This window comes from Euprymna scolopes, chromosome 12 (genome assembly GCF_053919585.1).
Source record: "Euprymna scolopes isolate OS-2025 chromosome 12, ASM5391958v1, whole genome shotgun sequence".
NCBI lineage: Eukaryota > Metazoa > Mollusca > Cephalopoda > Sepiida > Sepiolidae > Euprymna > Euprymna scolopes.
The window spans coordinates 146,295,601-146,314,786 of record NC_136493.1 but is presented as its reverse complement, the minus strand read 5'-3'; the positions used below and the strand labels follow the sequence as shown (position 1 = coordinate 146,314,786).

General features: G+C 33.5%; 1 protein-coding gene and 1 long non-coding RNA gene across 2 annotated transcripts in view; one reads left to right on the top strand and one right to left on the bottom strand.

Moving 5' to 3' along the window:
* The window catches only part of LOC145291527 (uncharacterized), a 1,250,821-nt gene that overhangs the window by 263,948 nt on the left and 967,687 nt on the right, over positions 1-19,186 (bottom strand). The window contains exon 96 of the mRNA XM_080137518.1: positions 10,528-10,787. Coding sequence (XP_079993644.1) covers positions 10,528-10,787 — 260 coding nt within the window. The remainder of the gene's footprint in view (positions 1-10,527; positions 10,788-19,186) is intronic.
* Positions 1-19,186, top strand: part of LOC145291528 (uncharacterized) — a 122,959-nt gene that overhangs the window by 1,273 nt on the left and 102,500 nt on the right. Inside the window, exon 2 of the long non-coding RNA XR_013869453.1 lies at positions 17,791-17,830. This is a non-coding gene — a long non-coding RNA (uncharacterized LOC145291528). The remainder of the gene's footprint in view (positions 1-17,790; positions 17,831-19,186) is intronic.

Here is a 19,186-nt window from a genome sequence, read left to right as displayed (position 1 = left end):
GCTCGGCTTTGTCCGACGCATGACGTCAACAGCCGGATATAACCGAGCGTTGCCGATTAAGCAGACGAGAATTTCGCTATCAATTGGAAGAGTGTCGCAACTCAAGAAACGCTTATTTGAAGAGAGTTTTTTTTAAAAAAAAATTGTTTTAAAAAGATAACTGACGAAATAATAATGAATATTACAAACCTTGCGGACCAGCTCCAGACCCCAGAGGCTGCACTAAACTTTTGCCAGCAACGGAAATTGTTGGCAGAAGAGAAAAGGTGTTTACATTTTAGCCAGGATTGTGTACTTGCAAAGAGAACAAGCCTTTCCGACGGTTACGGTTGGAGGTGTAGAAGTGTAACATGTCGATGGACCTCCATTAGGATTGGGACCTTCTCAAAATCCCGACTAACCATCGCATGTATAATAATAATAATAATATACTTATGGGCGTTCGAGATGGCATCTACAAAAAATCTCCATCGCGAATGTGAATTACATTCTCGCCACACAATTGTGGATTGGAAAATTTTCCTGCGTGATGCATGATGCACTGCAGGGACTATTTTCTTAGGAATCCCCGGCAGATTGGAGGCCCAACGGTAGAAATCGACGAGTCCGTTTTTAACAGCCGGCAGACTTGTGACACCGGTGGTCTGGGTCTTCGGTGGATACGAGCCCGCCGAAAAGGAGGGTTTCTTGGTCACTAGTGTACACTGTACCAGTGTACCATTACCAAATAGGAAGGCCGAAACCCACCTTCCACTAATAAAAAGGGGTTTGTATTACTGTCTGTACACATAGATTCGAAAAAGTTGTCAAAAAACAAATATATAACATATTATCAAAGGCAAGATAAGTTACTTTTCTATCAAACTTTTCTACAAATCCTTGTTTCTGGCGAAAAAAATGTACAAATAATCCTTGTTCCTGCCCCCCCCCTTTTTTTACGTTAAAAATTGAAAAAAAAAAAAAAAAAACAGTTCAGACAAAAAAAAAAAAGTTAACAAAAAAAATAACTTGTCTTATATGTATTTATTTTGAAAACAAAACAATTCCAAGCAATAATTAAAAAAATAAAAAAACATAAATGAACGGTAGGTTTTTGCTTTTTACTTATTTAATTTTTTTAATGTTTTTACATTTTACAATTTCATTGTACAGTTATTTTGTTTTGTTTTTATTTTATCGCCAACGCTCGGTTTTATCCGGCTGTTGACGTCATGCGCCGGACAAATGCTGAGTTACGTCTGGTTTGTTAAATGCACAAGTACCAAAATTTCATTTAAATGATCAAGTAGTTTTTATTTTACAGCAGAAAAACACGTTTTTATGAGATCGCGTTGAAGTCAGCCATTATGAAATTTGTTGAACACGCCACGGGGAGATAACTCCAGTTAAAGCGCCGCCCTTCCCATCTTTTCGATCTTGTTTCCTGACTAGGGCAATGAACGCCGTTTTCCCCACTCCCGACACATCCCATCCCCTAAACTGGGCACTTGGGAGTGCTTGAATGCCATTATGCCAGTACAAGTAGATTGGGTTGACCATCGTCTGATGGGTTGAGGGTACCGGATAGACAGTTCCTGGATGCCCCCCCCCCCGCCCCGCCAATGTAAATAGAATTTTTGTGAAAGATTAAACAGTTCTTCTGCTCGGTGTATGTCGGCGCGTTACTTATGAAAAAAAAAACGGTCAATTAAACTGCAGAAGCACCTTTTAAATGTTGTACATTGAATCCCCCCCCCTGAAAAATAAAAATACTTTTGTAAATCGCTCGTAAAAACTTAATTTTTTAGATCAATTAAAAAAGCATCAAAAACTACGCAACACGCAACACAGAAAACTAAACCACATTTTTTGGTTTCTGAAAATTTGTTATTTCAAATGTCTGCTAAAAAATTCTTCCGCGATGTGACAAGTCACCTTACTACGCGCGTCCATGCACGAACGCATCAATGTAAGAATAGCATAAACGATGGCGGTGAGTTGGCACAAAATAGTGCAAGGGTTCAGAGGTTAATACTATGCAAACGGTAAATTTGCGACGGGTTTGAATATCAGATTCGTTGTCAGCGACCCCGAAAACCTAGAAAAAAAAACAAATTTTATTGGTCGGTGTTCTGTTGTAGTTAAAGTAAACATTTACCTTTTCCTTTTTTAATGTCTTGATTAAACTGTACAAGTACCGTTTTCCGGATATTAAGCAATGTATAAGTGGTGGCCATTGTTGTACGCGCAACAATGGCCACCACTTATACATTGCTTAATATCCGGAAAACTACTCTTTGTGGGGGGGGGGCAAGAAGAAATTTTAGTTATCATCCCTAACAATGACGCTCACCCGAATATTGCAGAAGTGCCTTAACTTTAAATGAGCACTATTTTCAGACCAGTTAGTGCTAAAAGGAATGGTTAACCATTTTTAAAAAACTTTGAAAGGAGAACGGATTTTGTATGAAATGAAGGGGGTGAGGGGTGTTTTTCTGGCAATTGCACTCCCAAAAGCAAGATGGTGGAAATAGATACAGTAGATGTGAATACGAAACGGAAGCCACCAACCATGCAACGAAATCCAAAACCATGCAGAAAACACCTCATTTCAAATCTCAGTTTCAACACTTATGTCAATGCTTTTTTTTTTTGTTTTTGTTGTAAAGAAGTCACCACTCACCAAGACCCGGAGGCCACTCAAGGATAAGGGTTAATGTTTAATATTTATATTTTAAAAAGACTCCATTTATAAAAATGAATAAACAAAATTTTCTTTATTTTTTTTTATTGTTTCATGCGCTGAGTGCGAGACCATGTAGAGGTGTTTTTTTTTTTTTTTTTTCAAGAAATTATTTTAGTTTTGACACTTCTTGTGCTATGTAAGAAATTCTGCAGAAATAAGCAAGCTTTTTATAGGACAGTTTCTTTGCCCACGGATTTGTTTTAACCAATCAGATTGCATGTTATAACTGACTGCCGAGAATGTTCTTTGGCGCTAAATTTCCTCTTCAGATCAGAATTCAGAAAGACGTCGAGTTGGACACACATGGATTTCTCACTAGAATCGAGGCAACAAAATTACTTGTTGCTTCGAGACGTTTTAAATGCCTAAATGTGGAGCAGAACTTTATTATTGCAATTACCAATGCCTTTAAGTAGGGCAAATTTTTATTTGCACGTTTGTGCTTCAATTTGATGTCTGTCAAGACGAATTTAAGGTCTACTGTTTGACCTGCCATTGCCTGCCATTGGACAGTTTCTACATGGACTCCTCGTGTATGCCCAGCTAGCAGCCCGACTTGGAAGTCAAATCAACATCTCCAACCTGCGCATTTCTTCGTCAGCGGGAATCCCATCCAGCTCTTATTGAAGATGAACTATTATTCCCTTCGGGAATGTTACCAGCCTAAAATGGCAGATAGTTGAAGATGACGCATCTTTTGAAACCATGGACCTTTTTTACTTTAATAAAATTTATGTTGAAGTTTTAAGGTGAGCTTGTTGTAATTTCTGAATGGTTTTCTTCCATTCTGCTAGGGGCAAAAACCTTGTGAGAGAAATTTCACAGCTATCATGAAGCAAGAAAAAAATAATAGACTTATTTTTTATATTCTTATAAATAAAATGTTTTTTGGGGTAAATTTTTACGACGTGCCCCAGCATATTATAAACACTCCGACCTCCCCATGTTAAAAACGGCTTTTGGAATACCCCCCCCCAACCTCGGAAGCCATTCTTAACATTGGGAGGTATTTATTCTGAAAGCCGTTCTTAACATGGGGTAGTTGGGGTGATTATAATATGCTGGGTCAGGTCGTAAAAAATATCTTTTTTCTGTTTTAACACTTGTTATCAAGAAACAATAACAAAATAAAGAAACTTTTTACATTTCTATAAATTTTTTTTTAAATATAAATATATTAAATATATTAACAAGAAATGTTGAAACTGAGATAGGTTTTGAAATGAAGTATTTCTGTATGGTTTCGTGTTTCATTTCATGGTTGGTTGCTTCCGCTCCGCATTTTCATCAACTATATATATTTCCGCCATGTTGGTTTTCGGAGTGCAGTTCTTTAAGATTGCCATTTCTCCATTTTTTTTGTTTATTTTTTGTATCTCTTAGAATAAAAGAGTGTGGAGACAATATTTAATGTTGATGTTACTTCTGAATGGGCATTGATATGTTGGCAGTCGTCACGTAAGCAGTTCCGACTATGGATGAAAAAGCCAAAGCAGTTCCAACTTTTTCTGTGTCTGAAGACAACCAATAGAAACAAAAAGCAGATGACAAAAATTTTACTATTAAACCTTGCATTTTTACATGCAACTATTTTGCCTTCTGTAAAAGATTGCATATGTTAAGATTTTTATGGCAGCCCCTGCCCTCCAAATAAATAATAACTTTTTGTATTTTTCAAAATGCTTTCGTTCTAGTCATGCCGGTGCCCCCACCTTTAAGTACCTGTAACACCAAAGTTTACCCTTTGGTGTCAAAATGAAAATGTTTAAACCCATTTCAGCACCACCAGATTTGCACAGGAACCCACCTAATTATTAATAATAGTCAAATAATTATAGTTTGGACCAATCAGAGGATTTTCTGAATTTATTCGAAATGGTTCTGTAGGAGTCACCTCAATCCTTTTATAAGCCAGATTTTCTTTCAATAAATAGTTGAGAACAAAAATTAAAAAAAAATTCAGGCAGTGTTAATATACATCTCCATTTAATCGACACAATCAGCAACTTGTGTAATCATACTCTAATTACCAAACACAACACACACACACACACTGACTGCTTAAATCTCTTCATTGTTGTCTGCTCACTTATGACAACTCATCTAATGAAATATTCCCAATCTATCTCGCTAAACTTTTTTCTAATTAAAAAAAAAAACTATGAACATTAATTCCTAGCAACTTTTAATGAAATATAATTTAAATAATTGAGCGGAGAAGTTTTGATTATGATTTTCTGACCCGTGTAACGCACAGCCCTTGAATTGTCGACTTTGATATCTCAACTAATGAATTCCCCTTGTTTTACAACGGCTCTAAAATATTTGCGAACATTTTGTTATTTCTATTGTTGTAAACTTCCATTTTAAACATATAAAATATTTCTTTTGTGAATGTATGCTTTTTGAACTGATTACTTTGTTTTTGTTTATCAGATAGCATGTTTCTCGTTTTCTCACATTTAATTATAAACATGAAACTATTTTCACTGAAAATATTTCTCTGAAATCAGCTCATCATAAAATACTCCATCCAAATTGGAATCTCTATAGAAACCCTCCAAAACTGTGACTTCCCTCAAATTGTGATACCTCTAAATAGCGCTTGAATAATGCCTAAATAAATCCAGTGTGCATTCATTTGCCTATATAACAAACTGGCAAATGAGCAAAGGTCATTAATGCAACCTTAATTGTATAGCCTCTATGGGCCAATCATTTTATTAACCTAAAAAAAAAAACACCCGCTAAAGACATTTTCACACTAAAGCAACAACAAATTAAACAATACAATAAAATTCAACACTTTTCAATAAATAGATACTTGCCTCTCACATCTTCCACTTTTATTTTGCCAGCAACGCCCTACTACTTCCCCCACTCCAATAAACTTATTTCACACCTCTCTGTATCCCAAAATTATAAATAAAGTTGGTTACCTGTCCCTTTACTGTTCACTGGTCTGGAAGTTGGTGCTCATTATATGTAAAATTTACATGGAAAGTGATCTCCCATTCTAAAATCTAAGTATTTATTTATTTATTTATTTATTAATTTCTTTTCTTTTTACAAATATTTTTTTTTTTTAGACTGTTTACATTTAATCGTCTAAAAAAGTAGAATCTAATTTTTATTTTTTCCTAAAATACGATGGGTGGGATAACCAAAATATAGCAATTTATAATTTTAATTATTTTTTTATTAATTTTGTTTTTTTTGGTGGAGGGTAACATTAAGTCATTGTTTTCCTTTATTTTTTTGCTCCATTTCTTTTTCAAGTTTACAGGAGTTAAACATTTTTTATTTATTTATTCATTTTAATGTATTTTCAAATAACATTTGTTTATGAAATAAATATTCTGTTATGTTTTTCTATGCACATACGAAATGAATGTTATTATGTATAAAATTGGATAAAACAAAAACTACTGTTACAAATGCTATGTCAGTGTACAAAATTTGTTCGCATAGAAAAATAAATATTTAATAATTTCAGTTTATTTTTAGTTAAAATTTAATCATCCTCTTGGATCTCAGATCTACGTTATCATAGCATTCTCATATCATTTCTCTCAGTGCAACAAATATCCTAAATTTACTGGACAGGTTTCACTTTCATATTGATGTTATTTCAGTTTTTCCTTTTTCCAGACTAGTTGTACAACCAAGGTTTTAGAATCTAGTCTACTCTTTTATTTAATTGATAGTTGGAGGGATGATATAAATTCATACTTTTCCCAAGGATATTAGTGAAAGTGGTGCAGTAGTCATAATTATTAAGAGACTGATTGTCAATTTCAACTTAGAACAACACTAATTCCCTGGGAAATCAAGCAGGAAAAATCAATCAGCCTAAATTCCACTGTGCTACAATCTCATAGTCATACCCTGATTGAAAAACTATGACAGAAAACGATTGCATAATAAACAAATATTCACTGTTCAGAAATGTAGAGTTATGGTCAGATACCAAATAATAATATTCTATCTCTGAATTGAATGAAGATTCTGCTTGTCAGTCATTCTTACGTTCATGTAATCTTATTTGGCATAGCATTCTATAGACGTACAATATGTCTAGAAACAATCCTTTAAAGTTATTGGCAACCTAAAACTTCTAGCACAATAATAATTTAATGTTCTTCATAACTAGTTCCAATTGTTGTTGACAGCATAGGAATAATATTTTAAATGAGATTATACAGGATGGTGCATAAGTCATTGGTTGGCACAGAAATAACTTTGCCATTTTAAAATAAAATATAGTTGTTGTAAATAAGTGTACTTTATTAATTTTTTATTGCATAAAGATTGGAATTTTATTTTGATTTATGTATGAAAAATAATGTTACGTAAATCAAAATTGATTTATTGAAAAAAAATTTCATTTTTAAATGATAAAGTGACTTATGTGCCATCCTGTAGCTCCAACTCAATTCTTAACTACATGTAAATCCTAGAAGAAAAATACTTGTGTTGATAGCCATTTCAATTGTTGAGAACATAGAATACAAGTTGTTAAAAGCAAAGAAATTTTAGAACAATATTTTCATTGTGTTGATATCCCACTTTGGATGTTAATATGCAAATTCTAGAATATTAATTTCTTAAGTGATAAAAATTCTAGGAAGAATAATACTTTCAATGTATTGATATCTCCATTACAATTGATCACATAAATTATAGGAAGATAATATTTTGAATGCGTTGATAGCCCCATGCAAATTATTGACAGCATGGGAATACTTGGAGAAAATCACTTTCCATTTGCTGATAGTCTCATTCTAATTGTTGACTAAAGAGAATAATATTTTCTATGTGTTCATAGCTCGGTTGCAGATTTTTACAACATGGGAATATTGAGAGTATGACACTTTCAATTTGTTGAAAGCACTCTTCCAATGTTTATTCTATAGGAATTTGAAGAATTTGATAATAATTTATTGAAAACTCCACTCCAATTATTGATGACATACAGATTCAAGGAGAACACTTTTCTTTTTTTTTTTTTAATCAATTTTCACCCCAAACAAGGCACAGTGCCACTTTGAAGTAGGGGGCTACTACCGGGGACATAAGTTGCAAGGGCATTATGAAGGGAGATGAGTAGCAAGATGTTTGTTCACATTACACTTGAACTTCTGCATATCAGTACAGTTGGGAAAGCAGAATCCCGGAAGGGAGTTCCAAAGTTTTGCAGTTCTGGGGAAGAAATTGTTGGAGTAAAAGGCTTTCTTACACCTAGGGAACTCTATTGTAAAGGGGCGGAACTTAGTTGCTTGTCAGGTTTGTCGAGGGTAGTCACGTCGAGGAGGTACAAGTGCTTGTAGTTCGTCAAAGCATTCACCATTAAAGTACTTGGAGAACAGGCAGAGGGATGCAACATTTCGTCGCTTGGGACAGAGGCTGGAGCCTAGATGACAGTTCAGGACCCATCAGGTTGGCGACTCTCTTTTGAACCCTGTTCAGGAGTGAGAGACAAGCAGCAGATGCACCAGCCCAAATGTGACAACAGTACTCCATACGTGGGCGAATGGTGGCCTTATAGAGGTACAGGATACTTTGAGGCGTAAGTAGTTTTCTAGCATGGTAGAGAGCCCACCTTCTTTGCAGCAACCTTGGCAATACTCTCAATGTATCTATTCCAGTTCATGTTCCCTGTAAACGTTAGGCTTAATCTTAGCAACATTGAATGTGACCATCCATTTTTGTCCCCATTCCACTACAGATTGGAGGTCATCATCTAGTGTTTCTTAGATATGTGTTCATTTGTTTTCCCCTCGTGCCTGTTATAGAGACTGGTGTCATCAACAAATATACCCATCTCCAAAACAATTTTATCAGGGAGGTTATTTATGAATATCAGGAATAATAAAGGTCCAAAGATAGACAAAATGTTCAATTTGTTAATAGTCCAAGTCTTATAATACTATTCTCCCTCCAATTGTTAACATTTTAGGAGAACTATACTTTCTATTTGTTGCTAGCTCCATCTCAATTTTTATCAATATGTGAGTTTTGAGTGAATAATACTTTTATTAGGTTGACAAGAAAGTTTTTGCAGAATTTTTAATTTTGATTTCAGATGATATATTTTCAAATAAGTTTTTGTTATAATACCTTTACTTTATATATCATTTTAAAGAGTGTTTTTTAGTCTACCTAATCGTTTAAATTGTTTAAATCAAAATTGTTTTAAAACAATTATGTCTTCATTTCAGAATGTTGAATACAAGATGGAAAAATAGTAAATTTTCACAATTTTATTATTTCAATTCAAGCTAGGCCAAAAAGCTGCTGAAGCGGCTCATGATATCAATCAAGCATTTAGTCCAGGAACCACTACTGAACACACAGCAGAATAGTTGTTTAAGAAATTTTGTGACGGCAAGGAGAGTCTTGAAGATGGTGAGATTGACCATGATCAATTAAGAGTCTTAGTCGAAGTCAATCCACGCACAACTGTTTGAGAACTTGCTTCTGAATTAGACATAACGCATACAATGATTTCCAACTACTTGATAGATTGAAAATATAAAAAAAACTTAATAAATGGGTGCCTCACGAATTGAAGAACAACCAAAAGAAATGCCATTATGAAGTGTCACCTACCCTTTTACGCGATAAGAATGACCTGTTTCTCGACCGGGTTGTGTCTTGCGATGAAAAGTGGGTTTTTTATTACAACAACCAGCGACACTCAGCTCAATGATTAGACACCAACGAAGCTCCATGACACTTTCCGAAGCTAGAGTTGCACCAAAAGAAGGTCATGCTGACTGTTTGCTGGTCTCATTCATTAGTTTTTTAATGCAGGCAAAACTATTACGGACAAAAGTACTGTCAACAAATGGATGAAATGCATCAGAAACTTTGACAACACCCAGCATTAATCAACAAAAAAGGCTCAATTCTACTCCATGACAATGTTTGACCGCATGTTGCTAAGCTGACTCAGAAGTTGAATGAATTTGGCTACAAAACTCTGCCTCATCTACCATTCTATCCAAACCTCTCAACTACCACTTTTTCAAGCATCTCAACAACTTTCTGCATGAGACATGCTTCAAAAACCTAAGTAATATCGAAAACACTGTCAGCGACTTCATCGCCACCAGAACGCAAGATTTTTACGTTACTGGCATAAATACACTTGTTTTGCGTTGGCAAAAGTGTGTTGATTCTGATGGTGCTTATTTCAATTAATAAATTTTTGTTTGAGCCAAAATATGTTCATCTAAATTTAAAAGTTAAAAACTGCAAGAACTTTGTTGCTGACTTGATAGTATACCTAATAGCCTGAATCAAATTATTGACTACATTTTAATTCTAGAGATTAATAATTTTAATATTTTGAATTTTCCACCAATTGTTTATATCATAGCAATTCTGACTGAACAACCATTCTAAGGTGTTGAAAACTTATACAATTTTAGTTTGCATATGAATTCTATACGAATTGTAATAATTTACTTACTTTAATTTAGATAAATTCTCCAATTTTCAAGTATAATATGAAATTATTAGACATATTTATGGCATCATTGACATTAATACATTTTGTGTAAATGTATGAGTCTTCTCAGTGCTCATTATTTTGTACTTTGAAAATTAAAAAAAAATAATACTCTAAATAGTTTAAAGAAAAACAAAACATTTTCTGTGTCCCTAAAAATATTCCAGTTCTGGGGATTCTTATTTTGTATTGTTCCTTCATATCTAAAATAGCAATTATTTTAACCTTTTATGATGGGTGTAAAAATTCACTCGAGAAAATTAGAAGTAAAGTGAATCTTCCATACCCGTATTTCATGAGGAAAACCTTCATTTCTTTTTCCAGTGAACACTTTTGTAGACTTTATATTCTTCATCACAGGTAGAATGATTGCCCCGCCTTCTGAAACATCGTTTGGTATAGTCATCTGTATCCAAGGATTTTGATCATTGTTTCCAGATTTCCAACCTCCATTGTTAAGATTCATATTGTTCTTCATAGCAGGATTGCTGGACACATCGATATTTGAGTATTCAACTGAAGACATATTTTCCAATTTACAAACTTCTGCAAGAAGAATTATGAAAGTTTTAAAATTTCAAGAGAGACAGTGAAATTTTGCCAATATTTAAAGAAATTTATGCAAAAGAAATATCAATTTAATAAAAGGCATGTCCATTTTCTCTTTCTGTTGTTTTGGTTTACTTCCCAAGACAATAGCATTGTTGTCCACCGTTCCTATTTTGTCCAGACCAGTGAAGTGACATCCTCACTAAGCAGACCAGTTCTATCAGCATCCTGCCTCTACAGAATGTAACATTGGCATGACTTATGAGTATTGATACTGCATTTGAAACAAACAAAACTGACTTTCCATTTGACTTTTTCTATTTATGTAAACAACCAGAAAATGCCAAAGGACTTATCCAATCAGAAAATGATGAAAGCAGATAGCAAAATAAATTGATTAAATTTTTGTCAAAAATAAATAATTTGCCAATTGTCAGGATTTTACAACAGAAAAAAAGGGGTGAAAAAAAAAAATGGTCAACAAATAACTTTAGTTAGTGAATAATAATTTTTTTATTTTTGACAATTTTAAAAGATTACAAATAATTTACACAATCTGTATTAGTTGATTAAGGTTAGGATTTTTAAAAAATGGTTCAGTTTTTGTCTGGTTCAAAAGATGAATTATTAATGAAAAAAAATTTCATTTTAATTTCTTGTGAAAAAAAATATAAAAGTTGTTTCATTAATTTTTCATAAAAAGATAAATTATTTTTGCATAAAAATACGCATACAGTGAGTATTTTTCTTGCTCAAAATGTTGTTTCATTATTTTTTCTTGTTGGATCGCTGGACGCTGACTCATTTTGATATTGGTTCATTTTCGTTTTGTCCTTTTTCGGTTGTTTACATAATTCTCTGTTGGCAAAAGTCAATTTTTGTCCGGTTCAAAAGCTGTACCAGTACCAAAATGTGAGTAACAGAATTTCTAAATATGTTTCTTTTTTGTGTTGAGCAAAAATGAAATATTATTTTGGCAGGATTCAAATAAATTTCAGTTCATTCATATTTATTACTTGGGATTCTTACAATACAGAGAAATGGCTATAGTTTGATAAATTTGTCCTGTGTACTGTAATGAGTGAGTTAGTTTTGACACCTTGCTATTGGGACTAAAGATGCTCACACTAGAATCAGCTCTGCATTGCAACTACCTATGGCGATATGGACCTGTTAAATGGAGTTCTGGGTCGGTAAACAGATTTATAAACATCCTAATTAAGAATAAACAATGAAAATGCAAGCTGAAATAGACTTGGATTGATGCTGTCTAAGATGAATTCAAGCAGTGGCACATGGAAATCAATGTAAACAATAGTTTCATGGACAAGATTACTTTTTGGCACCATATGAACATGCAACTAACATCTCATGTGGAAGAAGCAGGTCAAACAGGTCAATAAATGTAAAACCTTCTAAAATATTAACATATGAGATGCCTTCAATAAGTTTCCAAACTTGTTTCATATGAGCACTTTTATTGACAGTACACACATGAAGCTTTAGTCACCTTCAAAATAATTTCTTCTGTCTGTAATGCACCTGTTTTACCATTCCAACAATTTCTGGAAGGCTCCATGGAAGTCCTCTTATGTAAGCATGTCAGTAACCCTTGTCACAGCCGCTTTCATTTCCTCAATTATCTCATAACAACAACCTCTAAGATTTTCCTGGAGCTTAGGGAATAACCAAAAGTCACAGGGAGCAAGGTCTGGACTATAGGGAGGATGAGGAACTGTCTTGATGCTCATCTTGGTCAAATAGTCCGATCTTCTCTGAGCACCTTTGGGACAAAGTTTGCGCAAATCTACCGCATCTTCAGCGCCTCATGACTAATTGTGTGTATAGTTTCCACACTGACATCAAACTGTTTACTTATTGTCTATAGATATATGACGGTCCTTATCCATGAAATTCTTTGTTTGGCCAATCAATTCTACTGTTCTGACTTCTTTACTCTTCCCACATCTTTCATCATTACTTACAGACTCCCTGCCTTCATTGAATCTCTTATGCCACTCAAAAACTGATGCTTGATTCATGCAAGATGGTCATGCAATATGGTCCAAAAGCAGTCTGAAGGATTCCATACGTTTCTGTGGCATTTTTTTCCAAGTTTAAAATAGAATTTTATTTCATATCATTCTTCTAATGTGTCTAAATTTTGAAATTCACCAGCTGTGACAATCAGGCTTTAGTAGGGTGTATTCCAATTCCTGTTGTAGCTGTTCATTTAAACCTGAAATCATAAAAATTGGTCAGTCATCTCATAAGATGGATAACAATAACAGTGAATTTTCAAGAGTCTATGACAATTTAAATGCCTATACACAAAATATCTGGAAACTTACTGAAGGCACCTCATATAATCACTAATGTGTTTTGTTTTTGGAGCAGAAGATTAATTTTTTTGTTATGGGTTGTTTTGTTTTTCCTAAGCTCATGTGACAATACAGCAGTTGATTTAGTCCATAGCCATATATGAAGTTTACTTCCTCTTTGGCCCTTTCGGTTTTATTATTGAAGCGACAACATTGTTCATCACTCATATTTGTCCGGTGATCGGCGGTCAGTTTTCTCTCTATCCAGACTAGTTCTGTTGATGTGCTTATGCATATTTAATAAATTTGTCTTTTCTTGTTAGGTTTGACATGTGTGCATAGTTTAGTGTATTACTTAAGAGTGTAAATAAATACTATTATATTTTTATAAGTAAGATTATGTGTTCTTTGTTTATCTCTTGTTTATGTGTTAGAACAAATAAGGAATCAAAAATTCTCATACAGGGTGCAAAAATGCCACCCATGATAATAACCTCTAAATACAATGTGAAAAATTGTCAATAACTCTTACAGACACTTTTCTTCATTTGAGCTTCAGTTTTGGAATAGTCTGTGAATTGTCTAATAGACATTGTCTTTGAGATAATCTCAAGATAAAAATATGGTGTATTATGTTCAATGGAGTGGGAAGCCTATTTAGGATTGCACTTTCTAACCTTTTACTGATGAATTGATCACCAAAATATTCCTGCAGATCATTGAACAGTGATAAAACAAAGACTGTTGAATATTACAAAAGTTTGGTGGACAAGTCAGGCATAAACTGAACTGTATTTGTATCAAATATGGTTTGATTGCAGGAAGGATTGTGAATTTTTTTAATGATTGCATGGGCAACATTTTTTTTTTTGGGGGGGGGGGTTACTCTATAATGATATTTAGTTTGATTTTAAGTATATCAACCTCAGCATATTATTTAATACCAACTAAAAATAAAACTGAAATAATCATTCTTTGTAATCCCAGAAAGATTTGATTTTGTTAGAATTCTTTTTAGAGGAAATAGTTTGAAGAAAAGCAGGTGGAATACATTTTTGTACAATCTTACTTCAGGAATCCAAAAATGTTGTTCTGATTGACCTATTTTTCTTTTAGAAATCGCTCCAGACTAGACATGAAGCCACTTGATGTAAGGAGCTTCATGACTTTTTCATAATTTTGATAATTCTCTTCCATCATTGGATTTTTAGTTTATTCTTTGTGCAGATACTCCAAAAAGTTTTCCATTTATTTATTATAAATTCTTTGATTATTGATTTTAAATTTTGGCGTTAATTTATTTCATTATAAAATTTGGAAATTTGGTGGTAATTTTTTATATTGCGTAGCAAGTTCTTTTTGTTTTTAGCTTCATCCACTCTTTCATTTCTGTGTATGTCAATGTAAGAAGGGTACAGTTGTCTTTCCTTTTGGGTAGATAATTGATTTTGATTCTCGGTAGAATGTTAATCACTTGATTACTTCCCCTGGAAAGTTATGTGATCATTACAGGAAAATTTTTCTAGTCAGCCTGCCACTAACAGTTGTATCATGCTAGCAAAATGCAATAAGTGTGTTTTTTTCATGTTCTTGCACTCACTCTCCTCCCTTCATTTGTCGCACACTTCTAATATTTTGTAACTATTTATATTTATCTAGTATTGGGACATACATACTTATTTCTTGTATTACTATCCTTTATAATGTGTATATAAAATGTTATTATCCCTGAATATTTCCTCTCTTCTTTTTACATACGTGTTTTGGCTTAACCTTTCATATTCTGGTTGTTGTTACTATTATTAATTTAAATTTCCATTGATTATTTATGGCAATTTTCTTGAACTTTAAAAGTTTGTTTTAATTAGTGTTTGGATTATTAATTGGAATCAGAAAAATCTGAACTTTTAGGAGTATCTTTTTTTTACAAAGGAGTCACCACTTATCAAGGCCTGGAGGCCACTCACGGATTAAGGTTAATGAGTATACATTAGTCAATGGGATTATAGCATAGTAATCTTAAGTAGTGGAGGTTTTGTAAATTGGATTACTTAGAGGGACGGTTCATCAAGAACTTGTTTATGTTGGACTTGAAGACAATCAAATTTTAGTCAACTGGAAAGCAGGTAAATGGAAGAGAGTTCCACATGCGCGCGGTTATAAGAATGAAGCTTTGTTCATGGAATCTACATTTAGGTTTAGGCACAGATAAAGAGTGTGGGAAATTATTGATAGTGGTTTTGACTAGATGAGTGTTTTTCGTGAAAGTTTGGCGAGGGGGGGGGAACCAAAGATTGAAACTCAGACGAGCACTTGCCATGAAAATAACGATAAAGCAGAGACAGTCTCGCAACATCTCTTCCGTGGGAAAGAGGTTGCAGGGAAGAGAAAAGGACATCCCCCACTAGGCTACGAAGTCTATTTTGAACTCTGTCAAGGTAGGATAAGCTGCTTCTAGTTGCTCCTGCCCATATGTGGCAACAGTACTCCATCATTGGCCATACTGGGAATTGCTGATTCCAAAACAATTTGTAAAATTTTATTCTTATTTTTGTTCATTTTTGTTTAAAACTTCATTTGCTTTGCTGGTGCTTATAAAATAATGAATATTTGTTGATTTTAAACTACTAGTAAAATTAAAATTAAAGAGAATAATAAAAAAATTTGAGGAAAAATAGCACTAGAAAAATGACACAGTAAAAATGGCTTAGAGAAAAACTGTTCAAATAGATAAATAAGAAAAATGGCACAAATGAAAAATATAGATGAAAATCTTACAGTGAGTTTATCAAAATGTTGGATTAAATAAAAATGAAATAAGAACTTTTTCAAATTGAAAAAAAAATTATATTTACATTTAAAAGTAGATATTTCTCCCCAATGTATGAGTGACATTTGAATGAATTTAATTTTAAAGTTTTAAGTAAATTCCAACATCCCACAAAAATGTGGAAATGACAATCTAAATGATTTAGTCTCCATACAAACTATTTCAACAAGACGAATTGAGTGAAACAAATTTGTATAATTTTAAGTGAGTTATATTGTTTCAAAACATGTCAGTTGCATTCTGGCACTGATAAAAATATTTGTTTTTTATTTCCTTGCGTATAAAATCAAGCCAGTTTAACATTTAACTGCTTATTTTGGCATTTTTATATAACACATTAATTACTCAAAAATAATCCGATCAGATCAAAAATATTCATTGTGTTGTTTATTTATCTCTTTGTATATAAGATACTTGTACTTATTGTTTCAATTGTTATTAATTACCAACAGTGTTTAAATACCACCGGATGATTTCACAATATCAAGAAAAGAATATTCCAGATACTTATATATGCTAATCTTGTAAATAAAAAAGGATATCAAAATGAAATATTATTATAGATGTTGTACTATCATTACCTCAAGATGTAGTTGTAATTTCTGTTTATAAATTTGGACAGTTTATCACACTGACAGTTACATTAAAATCCTAATTTCACATATAAAATTAAAAAAACACTCAGCTTCCGAATATACTGAGCATATCCATGTGAATAATGTATCTCTAACTAACTAATTTGTATATTCATTTGAAAAAGAATGGCTCTCGTCTAGTAGAAGCACCTGTAATGGAACACATACATCAAATCTGACCGCTGGGAAAATGATTAGACCATTCTACCACTCCAGTAGGTGTCTCACTGCCAATACAATCCTCTAGCTGTATGAACCAAGTACATCCTAAAATGGAGTACTGTTGCCACATCTGGGCAGAACTGCTTGATGTATCCTCTCTTGCCTCGAGTTCAAAACTGGCTTCAAAAACTAGCAGGTGATGCACTTTTTTCTTCCCTGCAGCTTTTTTCCCCACAGAAGAGACATAATGAGCCTGTCTCTGCCCTATCGTTATTTTCATGGCAAGTGCTTGTCTGAACTCCAATCTATGGTGGTCCTAGATATGATCTTAAACTATATCCAATGGTGAGACCCCAGCTGGTGGGCTTTGGGGAGTGTGGAACCACCCTTTAATTGCCATTGCTCCTAGGTCCACTCTGATCTGGAGTGGTAAGGGTCCCAACTATGGGTAAAATAGAAACTGACTTGAAAAAAACAACTATATTCTATTAAAAAATTGTTCTTCAAATTCACTGGATTCGGCATTAAATAATCTGAAAGGGGCTGATATGCCATAAAACAAAAACAACCATCCAATCTATGGTCCCCTCTTGCCAAACTTTAAAAAATAACAGTTGACTATCTACAACCATTATCAAGTTTCCCCACTCTCTGTTCCTAAATCTAAATGCATATTCCATGAACACAGCTTGTTTCCTAGAACTACCCACCTATAGAACACAATTACATTGGCCTGCTTCCCAGCTGACTACAGTATGATCACCTTCAAGTTCAATGTAAACAAGTTCTTGTTGAACTGCCTCTTAAATAATCAAATTGTACCCAACTTACACCATTAATAATTGCTAAACTACTACATTACATTCATTAACCCTCATCCCGAGTGGCTTTCGAGCCTTGATAAGTGGTGACTCCCTTGTAAAAAAAAAAAAAAATTACATCTCATTAATTCACTATTCATAATTGTTTTCTAATTCAATGTGCATTTTATTTTATTAGTACTGAGTTCAATTTAGGAATTTTTTTTTTTTCAATTTTTTTTTTTTTTTCAGATCTTGAACACATACACCCCACAGCAAAGCAAATGAGTTGGTGAGTATTCCCTCCTCTAACAATATATTGTTATATTTTAAATTAAAATCAAAGCTACTAACACCAAGAAACACACACACCATCTGCAGCAATGCAACAAAATCAGTGAGCATCTACCCCTCCCCCACACACACCTTAAGTAACTTCAAGAAATGTTATTGTTGATAAGAGGTATTTGGGATGAAAACAGTCTTTTGACTCAATTTATTTCTAAGAGTTGCAATTCTTGTTTTCCTCAATTTTCTCTGGTAACTCCGGAATACAAATTTTAATAGTTTAATGTAGTTTTAGATTAATTGCGATAATTCCCACTTAATATGGCATAAACCTGTCAAATCATAGGTATTTGATGGTATACAGTTTAACTGCTGTGATTTTTTTTTTTTTTTTTTTTTTTACATAGGCATCACCACTTATCAAGGCCAAGAGGCCATTCAAGGATAAGGGTTAAAGAGTGTACAGTAGACATTGGACAATATAGTAATCATTAGTAATGAAAATTTGGTAAATTTGATAACTTGTATAGAACGGCTCATCAAGAACTTATTTACGTTAGACTTGAACACAACCATATTGTAATCAGCTGGAAAGCAGGAAAACAATTCCACAGGCGTGCAGTTCTAAGAAAGAAGCTTTGTTCATGGAATCTACGTTTAGGTTTAGGCACAGATAAAGAGTGGGGGGAATTATTGATAGTGTTTACAGCTAGACGAGTGTTTCTTGTGAAAGTTTGGCGAGGGGGGACCATAGATTGAAGCTCAGTTGAACACCTTCCATGAAAATAACGATAAAGCAGAGACAAACTCGCAACATCTGTTCTGTGAGATAGAGGTTGCAAGGAAGTGAAAAGGACATCTCCTATGAGGCTACGAAGTCTATTTTGAACTCTATCAAGGCAGGACAAGTCCTTTCTAGCAGCTCCTGCCCAGATGTGGCAACAATATTCCATCCTTGTGATACATAAGAAGTGATGTGAAGATTGCTACATGCATTAAAAGTTCACTGATATCAATTTTAGTTGGCCAAGCATTATCAGCCAAAACTATTTTCAATTCTTCTAACCAACTATTTATTTCTGCATGCTTTTTGTAAAAATATGTATGAACATTATATTAAACAGTATCTATACTTTTTATAAAATTGATCTATACACATTATTGAAATCACAGTCCATGTTTTTTCCATTGCTACCCACACTTGTAACAACTACCGTCAGAATTGTGAAACAAAGGGTGTGGACTACTCCGATCATACTTACAGAAATCAGAACTATTAAACAGAATATACGTCTACATATCCATACACTGCTCAACAGAATATAAACTGACCTAAATAATATTTTAACTACCTTGACTA